Source organism: Barbatula barbatula, assembly GCF_947034865.1.
Source record: "Barbatula barbatula genome assembly, chromosome: 3".
Classification (NCBI taxonomy): Eukaryota; Metazoa; Chordata; class Actinopteri; order Cypriniformes; family Nemacheilidae; genus Barbatula; species Barbatula barbatula.
In genome coordinates, this window is record NC_136764.1 from 17942408 (window position 1) to 17964073 (window position 21666).

A 21666-nucleotide genomic window follows, 5' to 3' on the forward strand; every position below is an offset into this window, starting at 1 on the left:
TGAATTATAAATCGTTTTTTTCCTAAACCGTTATCAATTAGACTTATCTAAACAACCAGTGTGTTCCTTGAAACCTACTGTAAACAATCATTGTTTTGTTTTATCACCACTGTTTATGAAACGCCCAAGCTGTACATTGAGACTATATGAATACACTAGAATTTACTGCTTGATGGCTGTTCTGACTCAAATAATCCAGGCCTATGACGTGAGAAGTCCAAAAGGCATGTGTTATGCTGAAGTCACAGTTAATGGATAGGGGATTTCTTTGATAAGGATACACCATTTCAGAGTTCACTTTCCAAGCTATTCACATTTAATCACGTAGAGCCACTAAAGAACTGCTGCTTTTGGTTTTAAAGACATTTGTCTAACCTGCGTTCCTTTGTTGCTGCACAGCATAGCTCACTATATGGAATAATGAAAGAACCAAGCTGCCAAACTCCATCTTGGTTAGCTTACGACCCTGGCGGTTGCTGATGATCGGCTTGCATGTAAGAGCAAAGTCTGGGTGTCATAAAGAGATGAGCACAAGGGATACTTCCTTGTTGCTGTCATACAAGTGGGTTGGAAAACTTGCAATTGGACAATTCTTGAAAGCAGCCAGCGTGGAGAGATATTCCCAGGTACTGGATATATTTTTGTTATTAGCTATAGTTTCATTGAAACTGTTCCAGCTAGTTTATATATTTCATATATGGATTGTCATTATAACGTGCTTCATTTCAATCAGATGTCTGTAATCTGAAAGAGTTTGTCCTAATGGTGATGTTAAAGAAGGTTAGTGTCCTTTTTCTTTTTTTTTAAGTGATCTGACATAAAGATGTATTCAATAACACATTTTGTAACATTTAAATATGGTGGTGGCATGTGTTTAAAAACAGTTATTGTAAATGTGAATCAAGGGGGATCATGTCTGGATTGACACCAGTGCTGGGGTCCCTGTTGGAGCCCGTGTGAAGATCTCAGAAAATGGACAGTATTTTTTGCTTGATGATAATGGGAAGGTAAAAAAAATCAAAGAGCATTTTTTGCTTTTATACAATGTTTCACATCTACTCCTGAAATAAGGTTTATTGTAATAAAATATAATAATGGAACAGTTATTCCAAGCTGTTCCATGACAAAACGTGTATTTAACTGGATTTTTGTAAACAACAAATGATTGTAACGTCTGTAACAAGTGAAGATTAGACCACATTTTATGAGCAACCAATGCAGACATCCAACCACAATCTTTTTATTTGATTAATGTATTGGCATGGTTTCCCAGGAGCACAGACTCCCAGTGGAGGAGATGGCCAATCTTAGGCTTATGCACCCCACTTCGGTTGAAGGTGTTGATGACATGATCAAACTGGGGGACCTCAGTGAAGCTGGCCTGTTGAGAAATCTGCTGGTACGCCACAAACAGGGCATCATTTATGTAAGTGACTTTACATTAAATCGACAATAAAGCCTGTTCGTTCCAATGAGAGAAAGAAATAACTTTTTGTCTTAATAACATTCTGTTTAAAAAGTTGTGAATATATTTTTCTATTGTGTGTGTGTGTTGATTAGACCTATATTGGCTCTGTACTGGTAGCGGTGAATCCCTATCAGTTGCTGCCTATCTACACCACAGATCAGGTCCACCAGTATCACGGGCGTAAACTTGGCGAGTTGCCACCACACATTTTTGCCATCGCTGACAAATGTTACTTCAACATGCGCCGCAATCAGTGCAACCAGTGCTGCATCATTAGGTAAATATTTCTTATTTTCACATATTAGCTCCGTGGCCAGGACGTTTGCCTCACAGCAAGAATGTCCTCTGTTCAAGCCCCGGCTGGGACGGGAAGCCTTTCTGTGTAGTTTGCATGTTCTCTCTGTGTCAGCGTGGACTTACTCTGAGTGCCCCGGTTTCCTCCCACAGCCCAGTTGACTGAGAAATCCAAATTGTCACACCCCCAACTTATGTATAGAACAGACTTGTGTATAGATTGACTAGTTCTCGCCAAGAATGTAGCCTTAGATGCTGGAATGGCGTTAAGAATGAAAAATCAATAATAAACTTCAGGCTTATTGTTGGGTTGCCCTTTATTTTATTGTATCTGATATCTAAATTGATCGCAATATCAGATTTTCGCTTCACGATTATCCCGGTCAATTGAATTTACGATAGCGAAAGATCAATTGAAATAGGTTTTAAAATGAATAAATCAGTCAAATTTATCTTTCATTTTATTTTTTCTCTTTTTCTGGCCAAAGAATTGCACTCAAGGGAGTCCGCGAAAGGTTCCATTGTGAATCTCAAGGCAAAACCTTAAACGGGTTATGAAATATCGACAATATTACAATATATGTTGAATTTACATGTTATCTATAATCATACTTTTTAATATCATGATTATTGTTAAATACCACTTTATTACACGGCTCGTTGGAATGCTTAATTCTGATTGGCCAGTCGCCACATTTGCAGGTTCCTTATTCTCAAAACTAATAACACATAGTAACCCGGATGCAACAAATCATTTTAAAGTTTTTTATTTTTATTAAATGTAAATGTATCTTTTAATAACATATATGACATTATATTTACAAATGATTAAGCCAAATTTCCTGTTCGTGACATTTGAATGTCGTTTATTATCTTAAAACCGAAAGTAAACGGCTTTTCTTCGTGGAAGGTCTGCATTCGGTAAAAATAAGCAAATGAAATATTTCAAATTCACATTTCATGTCCAGTTTTTTTCTCATATGGCAAGTAGCCGTGTAATAAGCGGGATAATGTACAAGCAGCTGGCTGTTATTCCGAAATAAGCCCCTTCAGTGTGATACACTTGTGGAGATCTTCTTTAATAAAGAGGGGGCTATAGAGGGGGCTCATATGGAGCAGTATCTGCTGGGAAGTCTCGCGTCTGTCATCAGGTGAGACCACACTTGTCCTCATGTGTGCTTTTATGTGGTTCGTTACATTCACGTTTAAGCCCTGTCTGCTTATTTCTGCGATGACAACTCGCTGTCTGTACATTATCCCTTACATATTGTAATTCATTTTACAATCCATGCCCTATATAAATGACTATCCTACAAAATACCTGCAGCTACTGGTTTCTATTTCTATATAGTTATATTGCACTGGACTGCAAAAGTGCTTGCCTATTATTGAGCAATTCATGTATTTTATAGTTTTTTTACACACTGCACATATTCAGCGTATAAATGTTTAAAATATGTTTTGTTCACTGTTGGCTTTTTTCATGTAAAAGCAGTAATCATTCCTACATGTGCCGCAGACAAGGAACAGTACAATCAATAGTAAACACTAGTTAATTAAAGTAATTGAATAAGTAACTAATTAATGCTTCTGGTGCGTGTCAGTGGAGAATCTGGTGCAGGAAAGACAGAGAGCACTAAACTGGTGCTGCAGTTCCTGGCTGCTGTGAGTGGGCAGCATTCCTGGATTGAGCAGCAGATCATACAGGCCAATCCCGTCCTGGAAGGTAAGAGCTCAAGTCTGGTTTACTTTACTGTTTCAGTCTGTTCTGTGAAAAACTGTCTCATGCCTCTCCCGCAGCATTCGGGAACGCAAAAACTATTCGGAATGATAACTCTAGCCGCTTTGGGAAATATGTGGAGATCTTCTTTAATAAAGAGGGGGCTATAGAGGGGGCTCATATGGAGCAGTATCTCCTGGAGAAGTCTCGCGTCTGTCATCAGGTGAGACCACACTTGTCCTCATGTGTGCTTTTATATGGTTCGTTACATTTACGTATAGCCTAAAATGTCCATGAAATGCTTGTAATGTCAGTTAAATAATGGTCAATTACAATAAAAACATCTTGTTTTTTATTTGAAGGCACCCCAGGAGAGGAATTATCATATTTTTTATTGCATGTTATCCGGGATGCCAGATGAGCAAAAGAAAATTCTATCTTTTGGTGATGTGTCTGAGTTCAAGTACCTGACTGAGGTGAACATTTTAATTGGATCACAATCCTGTTCTTACATAATCCTGTAATATAAGACCTTTATTAAATAGTTCAGGTTTGTTTAATTAAAGTCGGAGCAAAAGAACCAGGACTGGGCATCAACTAATTTAGATTTTTATATCAGATTATTATAATTATGACACCTGACTATGGCACAAGTTTGGCGATTGACCTTCCAGATGGTTGTTCTAGGGTGACTGTTTGATATGTGATGGTCGGGACGATGCTGACGAGTTCAGACGGATTCGTGCTGCTCTTAAGATTCTTGCCTTCTCGGACAAAGATTGCTGGGAAATCTTCAAGTTACTGGCTGCCATTCTCCACATGGGCAATGTGGACTTTGAAGGTTATAATTGACCCGTTAATAACTGCATGTTTATATAATACAGTTCCATGAAGCACAGTGTGGTATATATCATCACTGCACCGTTGTAGTTATTTGCTTGAATTTCTCTGTAGGCACTATGTCGAATAACATGGACAGCTGTGACGTCTTGTCATCCAGTCATTTCTCAATCACGGCCAAGTTATTGGAGGTGATGACAAAAGTCATGACTATGTTATGCTGAACACCAAACTTTAGATACCAAACCAAAGATTTATTCATTGCTAGCTTTCTCTGTTTTATGTAATCCAGGATCTGGATACCTGTTTTTTCACTTCTCTTATTTTGTAGGTGGATAAAGTTGATCTTGAAAACAGTCTTACCTATCGTTCCTTAATGACAAACAGAGAGAAAGTATCAAAACCCCTGAGCCCAGACCAGGCCACAGACACCAGAGATGCTTTTGCCAAGGTACCCTTCTGCTCTTTATCTAAATCACCTTTATAAGGCTTATCCTTATGATAGTAATGAGCAATTTGTGTGACCGCAGTACTTTGATATATTAAGACTTCATAAATGCTTATTTGCTTTTAAATACAATTCAATGGCTTACTTTTAAGTTTCAATTTTAAAACCTTTTAATGTAAAAGTGTTTTTAAACTGTTGTTAAACCCTAAAATCTCCAGTTCTCAGTTTTAATTGTGTGCAAAATATGAGGAAGGGTAAATGACGGTAGTGTTGTTTATTATTTAATAAATATTTGTCACTCTTCCCGACAGGCCATGTATGGAAGGTTATTTGTGTGGTTGTTCAAAAGAATGAACAGTGCCATTAACAAAGCACAGACCCACGATTCCTTAAACATTGGTCTGCTTGACATTTTTGGCTTTGAGAATTTCAACAAAAACAGGTCAGTGACAGATCATCTGATGGCTAAATCCAAAATGAATTGGAAATAAGTATAACGCTGAAATGATCGTGCTTGTGTAGTTTTGAGCAGCTGTGCATAAATTACGCCAATGAGCAGCTGCAGCAGTTCTTCGTGAGGCACATCTTTAAGCTGGAGCAGGAGGAATATAATAAAGAAGAGATCTCATGGAAGCGCATTACTTTCAAAGACAACCAGAAGACTCTGAACCTGCTGGCTGTTGAACCTCTCAACATACTGGCGCTGATTGACGAAGAGAGCCATTTTCCTAAGGTTACTTTAATACGCCAATGTGTCTGCTTTCTATACAAATTGATCTTCCTGATTTAATTATTTTCTCATTACAGGGTACTGATGCCACTTTGTTAAATAAAATGAACCAACAACACAACAGGAGCAAACCTTTTATCCCACCCAAGAGCAACCACAGCTTGCATTTTGGTATTTGGCACTTTGCTGGGGCGGTTTACTATGACTGCAAAGGTACATTTGAATTTCTTTAAGCCGTGGTTATTCAATTCTGTTCCTGAAGAGCGATGTCCAAGCTGTTTAGCTAGAACTAAACTCTGCAGGATGATACCCCTCCAGAAAGGAACATACCTGAAAATCTTTACTTTGTGTTTTGTCAGGCTTTCTTGAGAAGAACAGAGATGCGTTGAGCATGGACCTCATGGATCTGATTCAGAAATCTTCCAACAAATTGCTTCAACAGATCTTTGCATCCGAGCAGTCTAACAAGCTCAACCAAATCATCAGGACTCCTGGAAACTCATTACGAGTATGAACACTTGTGGATGGATTGACTTACCATGCTCAACGCTGACAATGGTTTTGTGAGAAATTGTATATCTTTGTTCACACAGATGGCAAATGATTCAAGGAAGCAGATATCCACCCTGAGCGGTCAGTTTCGTCAGTCTCTGGACTCTTTGATGAAGACTTTATCTCTTTGTCAACCCTTCTTCATACGATGCTTCAAACCAAATGACAACAAGTTGTCCATGGTATAAACACACAACCCCAGTTTATTCTATATTGTTTAGTCTCTTGTTAATTCCTGTTTATCATTCTTGTCAGGTTTTTGATAGAGAGCTCTGCGTTCAGCAGCTTCGCTATTCAGGGGTGGGGGAGACGATTCGAATACGTAAAGCAGGATATCCCATCCGCCACACCTTTGAAGAGTTTGTGCAGCGCTACCGTGTCTTGCTGAAAACCATTGACTGTGACCCCAACACTGTATGGATATTCATTCATTCATTCATTCATTCATTCATTCAAATATTACTGTAATATACATCACAAAATGAACTTGTTTGTATCTTAGGAGTCGGCAGCTCACTGCTGTGAAGCTATCTGCAGGGCTATGATCAAAGAAAAAGATGATTGGAAGATTGGCAACACCAAAGTGTTTCTAAAGGTACACCATGTATAGTTATGAATAGTGTAACATAGTTCTGTCAATTTAAGTGCGTTTTGCCCAAGACTAACTGGTCTGTAAAATGTGTTATTTATTTCCCTCACAGGATTATCATGACTCCTACCTGGAACTAGAAAGAGAACGAGAGCTTCACAGAAAAGCGCTTATAATCCAAAGAGTGATGCTTGCTCATAAGGACAGGTACGATCCTTGCTGCTTCTTTTCTTTGTTCTTATGTATTTGACTGGTGGTCTTGGGCTTTATACTTCATAAACATCTTACATTTAACTTTAACATACACATTGAATTTGCATGTTATGGTAATTCTCGGGTAAATTGTAATTGCATCATGTTAATAGTTTTAACATAATGTTATTGCAGATAATCCAGCATCAGTAACAGGACTATTATGAATTGTGATGACCAATATTGCATTGATACAATATTACAATGTGCTGAGTATCCAATATAATTTAATCCAGAAGCACTACCTGGGATTTGAACTGAGATTACTATGTAAATGTAGATAATACGCACATTATAAAACTGCAAATAATATACTTCAATTAAACAATTGATAGTTTGTGATAATTCAACATAGTATTTATTTCAGTTAAGTTTCATCAATGTACATTGCATAGAGAATTACTTGCTATATACCATATATTGTCTTTATTTTATTTATTACATATATATTTTTTATTTAGATTTGTGTAAAGCTGCTTTGCAACAATGAAAACTGTGAAAAGCGCTATTATATTAATAAAATAAATTTAATAAAGTCTTCCTTCATCTACATACAGAGAGAATTTTGTAAAGAAAAGGAGGGCAGCTCTAGTTCTGCAGAAGTATTGGCGTGGCCACAGAGAAAAGGAAGTCTTTTGTAAGGTAAGCTATTCAGAAACAGCAGAATAACAGTCTACAGTATCTTTTCTTTTGTCATTTTGTTTTCAATAGCCCCTCATTTGAAAGGGCTGGTTTTCAGGACTGACAGCCTGAAGTCACCATCACTTTTGACTGAGGCTGTGAGGCCCCAACGTCCAGTTGTTTGTGTTCCACGTATGAAGGAAAATCCTAGGGATTTATAATAACTGATGACAGTTTAGATTTTATCATTGGGTGAACTTTAATGGAGTGTCTGTTATGAGATGGTTGCATTTCTCATTCCTTTACCGTTATCTCTGTTAGCTCAGGCAGGGATTGCTTCGGCTGCAGGCAAAAGTGCGCAGTCAGCAACTCCACATGCAGCACAAGCACAGCAGAGCTGCAGCCATCACCCTGCAGTCACAAGCACGCGGGTACCTGGCCAGGAAAGACCTGAAAAGGAAAAAAGAGGCAGTCATACTGCTACAGACGCAGACGAGAGGATTGCTGGCCAGAAAAACCCTCAAGAAAATGAAGACAGATGTAATCCTTTAATAATGTTGTGGCATAACCACATTGCATTACCACATAACTTGGTTTCTATACCTCATTTTTATGCTTAATAAGCATTCATTCTCTTTCCAAGGCATTCCTGACTGCTCAGGAAAGAGAAGTACAGGAACTGGCAGCACTGGAGCTTCAGCAACGTCTTGAGGAGGTGCTTAGAAAAAACGAGGCTGCTGCCCGATCTGAGATTGAGGGAGATCAGGAAATGGTGGAGAACATCTTTGGCTTCCTGCCCAGTGCAATAGGAGGACAAGAGGGTCAGGCTCCCGAGGGTTTTGAAGTAAGAGCTGCCACAACAGGAGAATAAAGAAGTAGGGAATATATTGACGGGAACAAGTATAGATAACTTCTTGAAAGATCGATTTTATATTGGGTCCTTTTATAGAGCCAATGACATCAGCCGATACACATACTTCAGCATTTTTTCAATACACAATCATTAAATGGATTCTGGAATTGCTACCAATAAAGATTTCTGCCAATACGCAATTTCATTTAAAGATAAAAAAGAATTCTTTCAGTCCACTATTTATGTACTTCTTAGAAATATGCTTAAGTACTTAAAATAGAGATACACTAAGTACACTTGATTTTTCGATTGAGATATAGGTATGATGAAGTATTCTAAGTGTACTCGGTACCTTTGCGAGTACCCTATTAAATACAAATTTTCACATAGTTTTACAGTTTATATAGTTACAATTTACCTTTGGGGTGAAATAGCTTAAATTAAAATGAGTGTGGAGCTGAAACTGATCTTCTTTGCACACCTGTGCAAGTTATACATATAATAGCTAACTATGGCCCTGTTTCACAGACGATGCTTAAGGACAGTCCTAGACTAAAATGAATGTAGAAAAATCAGGCACGAAAAAGTCAGTATTCTAATAATATAGCCTAATAACGCTAATGCTAACTTGCTTTGATCTGTTCCCAATGTTCTTCTAGGATCTTGAGGCAGAACCAATGAAGTTAGAGGATGCTGAAATAATAGAAAGCCCTGTGATGGAGATAAAGGAGTCCCCATTCCAACCTGACACCAGTGACGAGGAGGAAATCGATGACTTCTCTTTCTCTAAATTTGCATCTCTGCATTTTCAAGGATCTTCCATGCCCTCACATATCCAGCAGAGACTACGACAGCCACTGCTATATCATGAGGACGAGGGGGATGCCCTGGTAACTGCTCTCCCCCATTAACGTCTTATTTTATTCTCATATATCGCAAATCTCTTTACACTCTTTTCCTTTCCTCTCTAGGCATGTTTGACAGTTTGGTGGATCATACTGAGATTTATGGGAGATCTTCCAGAGCCGAAGCAAGAAAATGTTTCTGCTAAAACCGACCCCATCCAGAGGAACCTCGGTCAGAGACAAGCCCGGCGGCTGAGTAACATTGTTGGATTAGATCAGGTAACTTTGCTTCTTCCTTCACTGATTATTTCATGTGTAGCTTCTGTCTCTGTTATTGTCTTTTTTGTAACTGCAGAAATTTTTGAGGAAAAAATCTAAGCCGCAAAAGGGGCTTGGCAGGAGAAAACCCTCAGCTATTCCTGAAGAAGAGGTTAGAAAACTAGAGTAGAATAACATTTAAGATTACTCACACGTCATGCTGTGTTTAATCATGATGCGTACATTTACAGCCAGAAGAAGAACAAACAACTAAAGTGCTGCCTGTTCATGAAGAAGAGGATGTGCTGTTTGGAGAAGGACCAACCTTTGATCGTCCAATGACACCTTTAGAGAAATTACACATCATTGTGGGATATGCCATTGTTCGACAAGATATTAGGTAAAGGTCAATAACTATTGTGTTTAGTGTGTACAAATGTTCAATGGTTACGTACATAATGTGTGATAGATTGCTTTCCTGAGATGAGAGTTACATTATCTTAACAACATGACATTTTTTCCAGAGATGAAATCTACTGTCAAATCTGTAAACAGCTGACAGACAATAAAAGCCAGAAAAGTACAAACAGAGGCTGGGTTCTTCTGTCCATCTGTCTGGGTATTTTTCCACCTACTGACCGCCTCACTATGGTAAAACATATTTTACAGCTAAAGTGTGTCATCTTTTAATTGATATGGTATATAGTTTCACCTGTATGCCAGTTTATGCACACACAGATAGGCTTTAAGTAAACCATTATCACACTGATGTCCTTGTAAAGTACAAACATGGTGGCTTTATGGCGCTGTGAAACATTGCGGTTTGTTTAGGCATTGTGCCTGACACAGTAATATTTTCCTCAACCAATATGGCACAATTTTGAGGCGTATGAAGTACCAAGAGTGCTACTGAAAGATCCAATGTGTTATTTTCTGGAGGATCTATTGATTGAAATGTATTCTTATGGCCTTAGAATGATCTATATACATACACCGCAGGTCCCATTGCACGGAATTCGTCATGTTGTTTCTACAGTAGCCCTAAGCGGACAAACTGCTTTACAGAGTGTGTTTTGTAAATATGTTATCTCTTTCAGCAAAGAAGTGAAAACGTGAAGACAACTTAGTTCTGTCTTAGAAGTGGGAGGGATGTGGAGGGAGCCATTAGTTGCAACTTGCAACCTCACCGCTAGATGCCGCTAAATTTCATACTCTAGACCTTTAAAAAAAGAAGAATCAGTTTATAAATTCAATAATAACAAAATTAACTAAATAAATGCGTTTTCAATTAGACGAATTAACAGACACATTTAAAATGGTGTATTTAATTCATTTTTTTTAATGTAGAACTAGAACTAGATCAATTAAAATAAAAAAAACTTTCATAAATGTATGAAAATAAATAGACAGATTTAAATCAGTTGAGTTGAGTCATGTTTTAAAACTTGAAAGCACATTTTAAATTGCTCTTTGTTTAAGCATTTGCCGAATGTTTTTGACTTTTTGTTTCCCAGTTGCTTTTCATTATTCATTTGTTATCAAGTAAAATCAAGCAAAAAATATGAACACAACCCTTTTTGTCACAGTACCTGCAGAGCTTTATACGTCGTGGGTCAAGTGAATATTCCTCATATTGTGTTGAGAGACTGCGGAGGACTTTAGCCAATGGAGAAAGAAATGAACCGCCATGCTGGATTGAACTACAGGTACAGTATGACATGTCTCTGACTCTCAGATGAATTCTGTCGTTACTCTCACGGTTGTCTTAACATGATCTGAACTGAAAGGCTGCAGAGACCAAGAACCCCATGCTGGTGGTTGTGGGTCTGATGGATGGCAGAAACATTAGTCTGCACGTGGACTCGGCCAGCACTTCTAGAGAGGTGTGCGACGCTATAATCCAGAAAAACAACCTGAAGGACACATACGGCTTCTCTTTATATGCTGCAATCAATGAGAAGGTTTGTCATGTGGTTCTTGTAAGCATCACTACTATTGCTCATGTGATTTGTTGAGAAGAGGTTTGCTCTTCAAGTCCTCACATAAATGTTTTTTGCTCTGGCTTCAGATGTGGTCTCTTGGCAGTGGAGGGCAGCACATTTTGGATGCGGTGTCCATGTGCGAGCAGGAAGAAAAGAGGCAAGGAAGAGAGGAACAGCACGCTCCCTGGCGCTTCTACTTTCGCAAGGAGATCTTCACTCCATGGCACGACTGTTCATCTGACCTCATCAGCACAGAACTCATCTACAGACAGATAATCCGTGGCCTTAAACATGGAGACTATCTTTCTGATAAGGTCAGTCTAGGATCTGTTCAATGTCTCCTTGTTTAGGCTCTTTTGTTGATCTACAATGTTGTTCCAGGAGGATGATTATGTGCAGCTCGCAGTCAAACATTACTATGTACAGCATGGCTCTGAAAGCAGCTTGGAAAACGCTCAGAAAGTCGTTCATGAGTGTATGAACATGAGTATGATTGAGAACAAGTCTATGGCCAAACTGGTGCAGATGGTCAACACAGCGCACACACAAGTATGTTTATATGTTGTTACATACTACACAACACATCTAAAAATATGTGGACACCCGTGCACCTTGCCCTTGTGTGTTTTTTACTTACATTTTTTGCCATTCTGCTCTCATGGGAAGGTTTTCCATTTGATGCATATTGCTGCTAGGATTTGCTCCCATTTTGACACAAATTAATCTCATGTTGGGTTCTGTCTAACAGACCGTGTTTTAATTTAAGTAAAAGTGATTTATGTTGTGATTTATTGTTACTTTAAGTTCCAGTCAAGACTTTATTGACAGCTCATTGTGTACAGGTGCATTGTCATAGTCAAAAAAGCAAACTCATGTAATAATGTTCAGATCAATTCTTTGTATGTTGTAGCATTTGCCACTGGTCTAGCCAAAGCATTGAATTAAAGGCTGTGCACATACTGCTGTACATGGACATTTAATATACAGCATGTGTTTATTTACAACACCATTTGCATTTTAAGTGAGTAAAGATGATGTCAGAAATAAAACGAAGACTGGTCTTGTGTAATTTCTCAGGGTCCTTACATAAACTCTGCCACACCTGTCGACGATGTAAAAGCAGAGGTAGTCCAATATGCACGCCAGAAGTGGCCTATCTATTTCTCCAAGTTGTTTGAGGCGTACAGAATTGACGGTAAATATCTATTTTCTGTGTTTTTTACTCACTGTTGTATTTAATAAATTACTGTTTGGCGTAAAGCACTGAATTACTGTGTTCAGGTCTTCCATTGGTTCAAGACGAGTTTGTGGTAGTGGTGAACTGGAAAGGTGTTTCCTTTCAAGTTGGGAAGGAAGCTGTATTTCTGGAGCTCTCATACCCTGAGGTGTCAGGAATCAAAATGCAGAGGTGAGCTATTTCTTGATAACAAACTAGATAGTCCAAAAACATTCGATTTTTCTCAGACAATTCACAAATGAAACGTTATGGGACTGCAAGTAAATAACTGTAATTGGGTATCTGAATAAAAAAAATAAAGTGCTTTTCTATGTTTTTGCCTTTCTTGTAAAAGACAAAAAATACTGGTGGATTATCCATTATAGAAACAATAATAACAAAATACCAATACCGTTCGTTAAGGGCAGCTGTGGCTGAAGCGTTACATTGCGTGGTTGAGTAATATATTTGTTAACCACTGTACTTATTATAGTAGGTTTATGTCTTGAATGCCCTGTAAATTCCCTTAGTCCTCTGTTCTTGGATGTTGTCTTACAGCGAGGACAAGTCTGGTGGGATTTTGTATTTGACCACACCGAGGGGCGAGTATGGGCTAAAGGTCGTGAAAGCAAATGAATTGGTGGAGCTTGTCAACATGTTCCTCTCTGGTCTCAAGCAAAGATCTCTGTACGCGGTTGCAATACAGGACTTTACCAGACAAGGTGCTTTACAATGATTTCCAATTGATTTGTCAAACATCCTAGCATTACTTTCTTTAAAGTGTTTACATGAATGCATTTGGCAAATGCTTTTATCCAAAATGGCTGGTCCAAAATACTTTGAAAATGACCAGTTTATTTTCCTTTAAATGCATATTTAGAGGACCCCACAGTCCTGAACTTCAAAAAGGGTGATATACTGTATATCATAAAGGATGGAGAGTATGATCCTGATGAAGGCTGGATCAAAGCCAGGAATGAGAGGACAAGTCAAAGCGGAGCTGTTTCCTTAGATGCCCTTCAGGTTTTGCCGATGCTGAATAAACCCACTGAAGAAACACTGGTACGTATAACATTTCTCTTCTTCTTAACACTAGCCATCACTGTGGGGTGGAACATCATGGAACAGGACTAGTCCTGGACTAAAAGAAATGTGCTAAAGCTTTCTAACTCCTCATTAAACTAGGCCTAGTCCTGGATTATCCCAGCTAATCCCTGTCTGGGAAACTGCCTCTATAAATGCACCCCTGAGCGTAAAATATTTTTTCCTGTGACCTTTGCTTGTGATTTGGAAAAAGAACATAAATAAACAAATTCTATGCCTCTGTACCTCTAGAATTTGCTGAATTTGAGCCAAGCGAGGAGAAAGTCAGTAGCGCAGATCGTGCCGCAGAGGGAGGAGCTCAACGCAGAGAGATTAGCCCAATCCACACTGAAAGAGTTCTCCTTAGAATATTTCAGGTAATGTAAATAATAATCGCTTTAAAAGACAAGATGAAACGCTATAATCATAACTTGACTATAATTTTTGGTTGTGGTTCCAGGCAAACGGGTAAAGAAGGGGGACGTAGGGGAGGAGCCAAAGAGAAACTGTGGGCTCTTAGCAAAGAGCCGCTCAAACAGCCGCTGATCAGAAGCCTGCAGGGCAACTCAGATCTCAGCCACCTCGCTTGTGACTGCTTTACCGATATCCTTCACAAGGGCCCCATATACCACGAGAAGTGAAATCTTAATTGTTCAGTCCAACGAAATACTGATAATTGTCAAAAATCATTTCGTCAAAACGCATAACAGACATGTGTGCGAGACATCCACGCATTGAAAAATGTAACATTTCTCTAAAATAACCATTGAAGAATGAGTTTTACATGCATTTGACGCTGACCATTTTTCTTTAACTTGCTCTCTCTACCTATCCTTAAATATATGGGAGATTATCCAGTAAAACAAGTGCGAACACCCATAGATCTCACAAACCAGATCTTTGGCCCAGCAACAGAGCACATTGAACTGAGAGATGAGGTTTACTGCCAAATAATGAAGCAGATGACTAATAACAGTAATGGGTTAGTCAGCTTTGATTCATTTGGTTTTGGTACCCAGCTGTGATGCAGTGCATTTTTTATGTCTACATATTTTGATTGGACTTTTGTTTGACTCACTCTCTTTGTCACAGGCTGAGTTTGGAGAGGGGTTGGCAGCTGTTGTGGTTGTGCTGTGGTCTTTTCCCTCCAGAACAATCTTTACTGAGGCACGTTCAGCGATTCTTGGAGTCCAGACCCAGAGAGCCACTGGCCGCTGCCTGTCTACACAGAATGCAAGCCATGCTCAGGTAGACGCTAACAGATGAGTCCTGTAGTAACATCGGTGCTGTTAGAAGTACATTATTTAAGTGTATAATGTACCAAGCCATTAAACAGAAGGTTTTTCTGCAGTTTTGTCATTGAAATGGCCTTTTAATCTTTTATTTGACTTGATCCTTTTTTTGTCATTTACAGTATTGAATGTAGGAAGTTTCCTCCTCACCAGGTGGAGGTGGATGCCATTCAAAATAACAGCCCTCAGATCTTCCATAAAGTTCACTTTCCAAATGATTCAGCTGAAGTAAGCTATTTTATATACTTCAGAATTACAGTATGTTTTTCTGAATTTACTATTTAAAAGTGTTAGTAAACTGATCATTTTTGTGTGAGCACTTGTGACATTACTCCCAAATGAAAATATTGTTTTTTATATGCAATTATTTGCAGAAAATGGAAACGGGACAAACTAGTCCAAACAATAGGCAAAAACTGAAGGACTTGTCTCTTAGGGGTGGTTCACGGATATTTACATTTTTCTTAAACGTACTTAACATTTACAAAAACATCAATGTTTATGATATATTTTAAGATATGTCAGTGCAAGTTGTTTTCGATCAAGACACCTCAAACATTTAAAGTAGTCTGGAACTAGGCTTAAGCCCTGTCCACCCCATAATGTTTTGCTGTGGCTGTATATCCTAATGTTATTTTATTGATCTCTTTTATTATTTAGTTATTTGAAGTGACCACAACCACAAGGATCAATGACTTGTGTCGGAGCATATCCAAAAGCCTCCATCTCTCTTCACCAGATGGATACAGTCTGTTTGTGAAAACAACCAATAAGGTTTAAGACATTTATATTTAAGCTTATTGGTATCTTTTGACAATGTTGATTGAAGTCTTTTTATCCTTGTGTCGTTTTATTAATTTCAGGTAGAAAGTATGAAATCTGAGGAGTACTTTTTTGACAACCTCAGGCTACTCACAGACGTTGTCAAAAAAACAAAGAAAGCCAAAGATAGTAAGCCTTAAAACGAAGTAAACCATGTCAGTATGAAAGGACACTGTAATCAAACAGACTCTCACTCTAAATAAAATCACTGTTTCTGAAAACAGGTAATTCAGCTATCGTGCCCTACCTGGTGCTCTTCATGCGGAAGCTGTGGTTCAACGTGATCCCAGGAAAAGATCTAACAGCTGACCTAAACTTCCACTTTCCCCAGGTCTGTGGCCTGATATGAAATTTTGGTTACTTTTTAGAGTCTGATATCAGCTTTATCTTCATGGGGATGTTCACAACGCTAAACGGTAAACAGTAGCAATTGTTTGTACTACGGAGCAACTGTGCCCAGCAGTCTCTATTTTGTTTTATTAGGAGTTGCCCAAGTATTTGCGGGGGTACCACAGTATGTCTAAAGAGGACACGATCAGCCTGGCTGGGCTGCTGTTTCGTACTCGGGTAGACACGGATAGATCTCAGTTCATCATGATCCCTAAATTGCTAAAGGATCTGGTACCCGCTGATCAACAGAAGATCATGTCTGCTGAGGACTGGAAAAAGGTGATTTTAAGGCTTTATTGAGAATATGAGATACAGCTCAGTCTTATTTGATACGAGCGTGCATTACCTGTGCAAGATAGAAGGCCTGTATGGTACATTGGATGAATGCTAGAATGTCTTTTGGTTTTTGGTTTCCAGCACATCATCAATGCATACAACAAGCAGGCTGGTCTGAGCATAGAAGAAGCCAAAGTTCAGTTCCTGAAGGTGATCTCACAGTGGCCTACCTTTGGATGTGCTTTCTTCGAAGTGAAGGTGATCAGTTTACCCCTAAAAACAAATGTTATTGGCGAGAAGGTTTCTAGGTACTGATTGTCATCTTGTTCACAGCAAACATCAGAGAAGAGTTATCCAAATGTTATCATGATATCAATCAGCAAGCAAGGAGTCAGCATCATTGACCCCAAGACAAAGGTAAAAAATGCTAAAATGGACTGTATGTCTATATGCACTACATGAGACAGCTTGTCTGTACATCCATTTCTGTAACATTTAAAGGGACAGTTCACCCAAAAATGAAAATTCTGTCATCATTTAGTCATTTAGATTATTCCAAACCTGTGTACATTTCTTTGTTCTGCTAAACACAAAGGAAAATATTAGGAAGAATGTCAGTAATCAAACAGATCTCATCCCCCTTTTACTACCATACTATTTATTTTCCCTACTGTGGTAGTTAATGCGGGATGAAATCTGTTTGATTATTGACAGTCTTCAGTGTTCAGCAGAACAAAGACATTTATACAGGTTTGGGAAAACCTGAGGGTGAGAAAATGACGACAGAGTTTTCAATTTTGGGTGAACTATCCCTTTAACATTTCCTTCTCTATACTTTGCATTTGACTCTGCTTATAAAGTGTTTGTCTTGTTTGGATGCAGGAGGTGCTTGTAATGCTTCCATTCAGTAAGATCACTTCCTGGTCTAGTGGAAAAACTTATTTTCACATGACCATTGGCAGCCTGGTGCAGGGCAACACTTTACTCTGTGAGACCTCATTGGTAAGAGTATTTTAGCATGATTTCTGCATACAAATGTTAAGATGCTCTCTGTATATTTTTCTTTATTAAAGCTCTACACATATATTTATATTTATAAATAGTTTAAAAGCATTTGCATGGATTCATTTATTCAAAATTGAGCAGGTTGCTGAAGGTGGGTGACTTTGAAATACAGTAACATTACGGATAACCTGTGTGTTTTTGGACACTTTGACTAATAAATCCTGACTATATCCAATACCCACCAGCCCCAAATTACAAAATGCACCTTTATTCTTATGTTTGTCTCCAACAGGGTTTTAAAATAAGTGATCTCCTGTCATCATATAAGGACATGTATTTGAATGAGAGGAAGATGGTGCGCCCCAGAAATCAGATGTTTTTTTGAATGTGCATCTGCTCAGGATATCATTGTGTCACACACGTCACTGATCAGGAAGCACCATTGCGTGTTGCCTCATGAGAAGCATGTTTGGTGTTATCTTTCTAATATAAATGTTTATGGTGTAACTTGAATATAGTGAATATATTCATACTTTGTACTGTGTAACAAAATTAACAATTAAAAACTCTTCAGTCGGTTTTTGCTTCCTTTTCTTTGTCTCTTTATTATTAAAAGAATAATTTTCCTAATGTTTACACTAGGTGGCAGTGTTTTACAATATAATTCCAAAAATGACGTAATCAAATGCAATTTTTAAATGAATGGTGACGTTTTGCAGTTATATGCAAAACATAATGATTTCCTTGTTATAAAGGGGACTTATTGTATTCATTTTTTAAGTATGCAATGAAAATATTTTTTAGAATTAAATCACACCACGAAATGCAATTTGCAATACAGTTACAACACAATCTATTGTTTTGTATTAGTTTGGTAATGTACATGGGTAAGGCCCCTTGCTGACTTCATACACACTCTAATTCATGTTTAAAGTGAACAGAGACAGAAGGTAAAACTAAACATCCAGAAGCAGGACTTGATTTGTTAGTTTGGCTTCAGTGCTTTCTTGACCTCACACAGATATGCATCCATTCTTACTTTCAGTTGCCCCGGCTTTTGCTGGATGTTGTTTAAAATACGTCTCATATTGAATTACAAGATTGAAATGAATAAATCACCAAACTGTTAAATCATTTTGTAATTTAAAAGAAAATTGTTTAAGATATTGAGACCGCATATTCTACATCTAAACCAAATACTTTAAAAAACACAATGTTTTGGCTACCTCCAAGGTTACAGAACGCTTTTAGGACTTTCCAAGGCTTTTTTACTGCTTAATTCCTCCACTAAACCAAAAATATCCCGGCGAGCCCCTCACAACCCTCTTGACCAGTAATTCAGCTTTTCCAAAAAAAAGAAAGAAACCATTGTGCTAAAACTGGAAAATCCAACACGGATCCTCCACAGCAATCATGGTAATCGAGTGTAAAGCACGATTTTTTGTGCTGACACACTCTCTGCCATGTGCTTACTATAACCATAACACAGGACCCTTGGCAGCCCCGATATGTGCCCGGTGGGATCAACAGGTGAGTCAGAAGCACAACACTTTACTGTGTGAAGAGCAAAACCATCTCGTCATCCCTAAGAAATGTATTAATTTCTGTATTGCTGTGAACCTCATTTTGTCTTTCTGGCATGAAGTCCATGTTATTAAAAACATGTTCTTGGAGCCGTGACGTTACTGAGTGTCTCTAACCCAGGCTGAAATCTGAAACTGTTTTTCACAGTGAGCCCTGGTGAATGCCATGCTCATACATTGGGGTCTTTGTTATATGCATAATATTTTCTTGAGCTTTAGATCAGTTTGATCTTCAGTCAACAGCCTTTATAAGATGTTGTTGATAAGTATTCATTTTATTTATTTCTCAAAATAATTAAACAGTAGCGGTTTGCTGTGAGACTCATCTATGCATGTTTAGGTTACATTGCGTTGCCCATTGAGTTTTGCCCTGAATTGTGTTACTTTTCCATGCCATTCAATTGATCAGGAATGCATTCATGTATTTCTCTAAATAAATGGACCTGCAAAGTAGATAATGATCAAGTACTGAGGCTATAGAAAAGAACAACTCTAAAAATGCAGCCAGTGATTTGCATTTAGATACTGATTTTCAACCATATAAAGAGAGAGATTTAGTCACGGATGGGTTTGTTTAGCCACTGTACATCATCGCGTTTACAGCATTGTAGCCGTATGTTTTAGATTGTGGCATAGTTTAAAAAATATGAAGTCAGGCTTGCTTTAATTTATTTCCCTTGCGGCCTGGTTCAAATCAATAATTCAGAGAGAGTCCAAGTATTGAAGGTAATGCCATCAGACATCAATCAATACTGGAAATGTGTGTGGGAGAGTTAGTCGATTTACTCTGGGAGAACAAAACATCCTAGCAGCATTTGCCAGACAATGAATAGAACATTTATTATAGGAATTTAAGAAAGAAGCAGAAGGATTTTGCTTTGAGTACTGAACTCTTTATTTTATGGCGGTAATAGTTGAGGGTTGCATCATTTAAAAATGAAGCTGGTTTTCCAACCTAGTTTGTACTTGGTTCGATCATGACCTAAAATTCGGACAGTTGTGTAACACCTAATCCAGTTGTTTGTTGACAAACGTGAATATTTCTAAATTCTTCTGGTTTGCAAGCTGCAGGAATGTGCTCTTTGACCCTAGCTTAACTGGTATAGAGCGTATTGCACCGTCAACTCCAAGGTCAATGGTTTGATTCCCCGAGTGTGTATTGATTTAAGGTCTGAATGCACTGCACAATGCTTTGGGTAAAAAAGTATCTGCTAAATGTATAAAATGTAAACGCTTGCCAGTTCTCCATTTTGTCCAAGAACTCAAAGTCAAAGGAATGTTGGCAACATTTCAGAGTTAAGTCAGTGAGGGAGAATAAGACTTCGCTTATAAACAAGATTAATAGCAGCACACTTGTTTCCCAGTTCCCATACAGCCTTTAACAGCAATACAAAAAATCTAAATCTTTTCATTCCTTCTGAGAGACTTTTTCTGCTTGCATAAGTTCACCTTGAGCCAAGTTGTTTGTTTATGTATTAACATCCAATGTCTATGTCATCATTGTATTTGCTTTGGTGAAAGATGGTTTGTGGCGAATATTGAAAGCACATATGAATATTATTTGCAGACCAGGGTCATGATCTCAACAAGCTGCTTTGCATTTTTGTCTTTCTTTTGATTATTAGTATTTATAAACTGTACTTTGAGTTCTGATACTGAGTTTAGGACATGAACATCCATCAACCTAGTGTGTAATAATATTTCATATTTGTTCTAAGTATGACTTTATAGACAGGTTTCAAAGCAACAACATAAACAAACGTTACTGACGTTACTAGACTTTTGTGGCCAAAACTTAACTTCCAGTATATTTCTGATAACAAGCTAAATAAACAAGTAAATTAAATTAGCCAACAAGTTAAAATTTTGTCTAGCTAGTATTATTCTGGGATACCAGTAGCAGAACTGTTACTGTTACTAAAGTTTAATGCAACAAAGTTACACGACCCATTCAACAAATCGTTTTTTTAATTAATTCAGCAAATTACTAATTAATATAATATTAACATAAGTTCATATTAATATACATTGTTTTCAATAGAAATACTAATATTATTACTAGCTTCTATCCAGAACGATGTACGGGAGTTAACTTCAGGCCAGGCGCATGCGCCCAATGAAACAGTCTTGGTTCCGGTATTTTGGTCCTAGATTAAAAGAGTTCGGTTTTGAATCTCTCTGTAGAGAATCTCTCTCTAATAGCGTTTTGTCGCAAACACATTCAAAATTCATTGAATCTTCTAGAAGAGACAAAGAGAGCAAGATTTTTTGTGATTTAGAGAAATGATCTGGTGGCTTGGGCAACATGCCTGTTTTAAGTATAACGGTTACTCTTTAGATATTTATCAGACATTATTAGGATGTTCATTGTTCCCTGTTCATTCCATTGTTTGCTATTCATTCTATTGTTTGAGTCAGTTTAGTGCTTTTCATTTTGTTTCCAAACTCCCTTCCGCTCTCTTTTCATGCCGGGGCCACCTTGTTAAACCTTGAATTCTTGAGATACCTTTATCAACCTCAAGACATTTTTAAACGGTTATCACGTTT

The 21666-nt window shown here is 38.0% G+C and overlaps 1 protein-coding gene across 1 annotated transcript; it reads left to right on the plus strand.

Annotated features, from left to right (window-relative positions):
* The first annotated feature begins 522 nt into the window (after positions 1–522).
* On the plus strand, positions 523–18114 carry myo7bb (myosin VIIBb). Its single transcript, XM_079453812.1, has 48 exons — positions 523–626; positions 734–780; positions 906–1007; positions 1274–1426; positions 1561–1745; positions 3367–3488; positions 3563–3705; positions 3845–3958; positions 4170–4323; positions 4437–4513; positions 4654–4773; positions 5082–5212; positions 5293–5503; positions 5578–5713; positions 5860–6008; positions 6094–6234; positions 6308–6466; positions 6555–6647; positions 6754–6848; positions 7451–7535; positions 7836–8054; positions 8158–8358; positions 9027–9257; positions 9339–9491; positions 9568–9642; positions 9722–9870; positions 9995–10121; positions 11057–11176; positions 11258–11431; positions 11539–11766; positions 11834–12001; positions 12530–12647; positions 12734–12860; positions 13227–13390; positions 13549–13730; positions 14004–14128; positions 14212–14354; positions 14580–14733; positions 14844–14999; positions 15166–15271; positions 15704–15817; positions 15907–15994; positions 16090–16196; positions 16349–16534; positions 16673–16789; positions 16865–16948; positions 17414–17533; positions 17829–18114. The coding sequence occupies exons 2-48, from the start codon at positions 763–765 to the stop codon at positions 17919–17921; spliced, it is 6417 nt and encodes a 2138-aa protein (XP_079309938.1). The 5' UTR covers positions 523–626; positions 734–762; the 3' UTR covers positions 17922–18114.
* The last annotated feature ends 3552 nt before the right edge of the window (positions 18115–21666 follow it).

Coding starts and splice junctions, on each gene's coding strand:
- myo7bb (XM_079453812.1), top strand. Junction 10,122..11,056: donor CTACTGACCGCCTCACTATG/GTAAAACATATT, acceptor TTTTTGTCACAG/TACCTGCAGAGCTTTATACG. Junction 13,391..13,548: donor ACAGGACTTTACCAGACAAG/GTGCTTTACAAT, acceptor ATGCATATTTAG/AGGACCCCACAGTCCTGAAC.